Source organism: Cucurbita pepo, chromosome LG04 (genome assembly GCF_002806865.2).
Source record: "Cucurbita pepo subsp. pepo cultivar mu-cu-16 chromosome LG04, ASM280686v2, whole genome shotgun sequence".
In the NCBI taxonomy this organism is placed as follows: Eukaryota; Viridiplantae; Streptophyta; class Magnoliopsida; order Cucurbitales; family Cucurbitaceae; genus Cucurbita; species Cucurbita pepo.
The window spans coordinates 625350-628944 of record NC_036641.1 but is presented as its reverse complement, the minus strand read 5'-3'; the positions used below and the strand labels follow the sequence as shown (position 1 = coordinate 628944).

Below are 3595 nucleotides of genomic sequence, written 5' to 3'. Positions count from 1 at the left end.
ACGTACATTAAGATATCTATGTATGTCATGATATTAAGCAGACTCCTTTCTCTCCGTGACTCCAGCAGCGTTAGCGTGTGCTAGCTGAATAGCATGCTCAAGAGGTACGTATACGCCCACCTGGTGGGTCCATGTGCGTGTACGTGAACCGTATCTAGAAAAGTACTACACATTCAATTTTTGCCCATACTAAAAAGCTGAGTACGAGACCATAAAATAATTTCTATGAAATGATAGGTCCCACCAAGATGCATTTTCCAACCCTAACATAGATACTATTTCTTAAAATAATCAAGCGACAAATTACTCTTATTTCTCAAATTAAGGTAATATACTCCTTTATACGAACGATAACGCTACACCAGTGGCCATGGGACCAAAGGTAGAATAGTTGTATTTATGTTTAAATCGTTACCCTTAGAGTATGATGAGGACGTTTACCAATATTTCCTCGATAGTCACTTTTATTTAAAATGAATTTTACAAAGGTTTAAGATCATAACATCCTTACAAGAGTCAAAGAGAAACTCAAGTTTACAAAGAAGAAAAAAAAGTAAGAGAGAGAGAGAGAAGAGTGTTGCAGTGGGGAGTGGCAACAGAACATTGAATGCTACGCGGTTTCTCGCGGCTGAGAGGCGGCATTGCCATAACTTAACCTCACCCTCGCGCTTGACTTTTGGACTTCTCTCTATCTATCTGTGTATACAATGCAATGGAATGGCTATGCCAAACTTTAATGCCCCCTTTGACTCCCTCCTCCCCTCCTCCTCTTCTTCACATCTCCAAGTCAGCGTCCCAAGGCTTCTATTTATACACACCGCGACAACCCCCAATTCCCCATTTCTCACTACTCTCAACCAACACACACTAACTATTAAGCCTCCGCTCCAAAATGGGTCGCCCTCCTTGCTGTGACAAACAAGGCGTCAAGAAAGGCCCTTGGACTCCCGAAGAAGACATCGTTTTAGTCTCTTACATTCAAGAACATGGCCCAGGCAATTGGAGGGCTGTGCCTGCCAATACTGGTAACTTCCTTATACCAACATCTTCTTTTTATTTGTTTATGAACTCCTCCATCTTATGTGCTTTTTTTTTGTTTTGTTTTAGGGTTGCTTCGATGTAGTAAGAGTTGCAGGCTTCGATGGACCAATTATCTTCGCCCCGGGATTAAGAGAGGTAATTTCACTCATCATGAAGAGAAGATGATTATCCATCTTCAAGCTCTTCTTGGAAACAGGTAATTGTGAAGAAAAAATTGAACATTTTTTTTNTTTTTTTTTTTTTTTTTTTTTTAAATTTCTCTTGGAGTGAATTTATGATGCAAGGGTTTTTTGATAATGGCAGATGGGCCGCCATAGCTTCCTACCTTCCACAAAGGACAGACAATGACATTAAAAACCACTGGAACACTTACCTCAAGAAGAAACTCAACAACCACCACCACCACCACCACCCATCTCCGGCCACCGATCTATCTGCCGCCGGCGGAGGTGATGCGAGAGGCCAGTGGGAGAGACGCCTCCAAACCGACATCCAAATGGCCAAACAAGCCCTCTCCGACGCCCTCTCACCGGAAACCACTAAACCACCGCCGCCGCCGCCGCCGAAACCGGTGGATCCCAAAACACCCCATCACCAAATTCCGACGTATGCGTCCAGCGCTGATAACATAGCACGATGGCTGAAGGAGTGGAACAAAAATTCACCGGGGAATAGTCGTCGGCGGTCGAGCTCACCGCCGGCCATGGAGTCTGGAAACTTCGGCGGCGAGCATGGCGGAGGAATTAAAGAGGTGGGTTTATCAGAATCGATTGAATCATTTCTGGGTTTTGATTCATTTGAGTCGTCGAATTCGGATTTGTCGCCGGAGACGAGCGTTTTTCAAGGGGAAAGTGAAACGGATGAAAGTGAAGAATTATTGCCGATGGAATTGCTTGAGAAATGGCTTCATGAAGATTCCAAAGATTATTACTTTAGTGATATAATTGCAGATGAAAAGTTAAAGTGTGATCTTTTATGAAATTAGATATAAATATGGTCATCTTTTTCTTTTCTTTTTTTTGTTTTGTTTTAGTAGTGAATAGAGCATATTTTGGGTTGATTTTTGAACCAATTTATCTTTGTAATTGAAAGAGATGTGTACCCTACAAAGATTAGAGGGTTCCAACAACAATAGTACTAATTAAATGAGTTTCTTTCTCCTCCCCTCCAAACTTCTCCTTTATTAACTTCTTCCTATCGGATGCGTTTATCTTTATAAATAATGTTTCGTTCCTGTTTGCCATCTTTGTGAGATTTCACAATCCATCCACTCCGTTGGGACTAGCATCCTCGCTAGCACCTGTTACTATCTCCAACTGATGTGAGATCTCACAATCTACCGCCTTCACGACCTAGTGCACTCACTGTCGCTCATTCCTCTCTTCATTTGATGTGGGATATCACAATCCACCCATTTCGTAACCCAACGTTCTCATTGACACTCATTGCTCTCTCCAATTGATGTGAGATCTCACCGTGTGTTTTTTTAACTTCTTTTCAAAATTTAGAACATTATTGAAACTTTTGAAAGTTTAAATGTATTTTTTTAGGCAAAATACAAAAATTAAAGATATTTTTTTAAACGAACCTAAAATTCAACCCTTAATTAATGTAATGAAAATGAAAGATTTTGTAGATTATTTTGAAAATACCCTTTCCAATGGGAAGCTAGTAGCAATTCCTACTTATCAAGTTGACGTGGCGTTTAAGTTTAAGTGAAAGAGTCAACATTGAAAAAGTCAACTACAATGGTCCTATTAAATACTATTATTTTTCTTCTCCATCCTTTAGTCAACATCTGAAAATGATCCTATTTTTATCACCAAAGTTTTTTTAAAAAATAAATAGTTATAATTTATCTCTTATTGCTTAAGAAAAAACTAATGTCTATTTAACTAAGCTAAGTTAAACTCATTAAACATTTGAATTTGAATTTTGAATGAATAATGATTTTTTAATTATGTCTCCAATTCCTCATCTTGAAAACTTAATTTTCATTCACTCAAACAATTTCTTGAGATGAAAGCTTGATTTAGATAGAAAGTCTTTTATAAAGATTCCAATCTTCCTGGTGATATGCGGGACAAAGATCGTGAGAAATTGTCCAAATTGACAATAAAGAGTTCCTTTGTACGAGTAAGAAACCTATGTATTTTCACATGTCGCCCTCGTGGAGTAAATGTGTTCTTTCGATTTCTCGTATCGTTTTTCATGGATTAGCATCTAGTTGATATACAAAAGCCCTAACTTGACATTGCCCGTCCTTCTTAATTGAAAACGTTCGAAAACCAATGAACAAAAACTTGACGAGTAAGGCCCGATTATCCACATTGATCATGATTTTGATCCCTTGCTCGTGTATATTATGTGCGTGCATGTTTAACCCCACTAGAGTATTTTGATCCTAGATAAAAGTTTTTAATTCCTTTATATAAAATATTATTCTTGATTTGCAAATATCGTAACTTAGAGATAAATATCGAAATTTTAAACGTTTAAAGACCAAAATGATTTTAATTAAACCCAACATTTATGATTAGTCAATGTATGAGCT

The 3595-nt window shown here is 38.2% G+C and overlaps 1 protein-coding gene across 1 annotated transcript; it reads left to right on the top strand.

Moving 5' to 3' along the window:
- Nucleotides 1-475: 475 nt before the first annotated feature.
- Nucleotides 476-2204, top strand: LOC111793707 (myb-related protein 306-like). The gene is made up of 3 exons (XM_023675713.1): nt 476-1025; nt 1108-1237; nt 1345-2204. The coding sequence occupies exons 1-3, from the start codon at nt 893-895 to the stop codon at nt 2018-2020; spliced, it is 939 nt and encodes a 312-aa protein (XP_023531481.1). The 5' UTR covers nt 476-892; the 3' UTR covers nt 2021-2204.
- Nucleotides 2205-3595: the final 1391 nt, after the last annotated feature.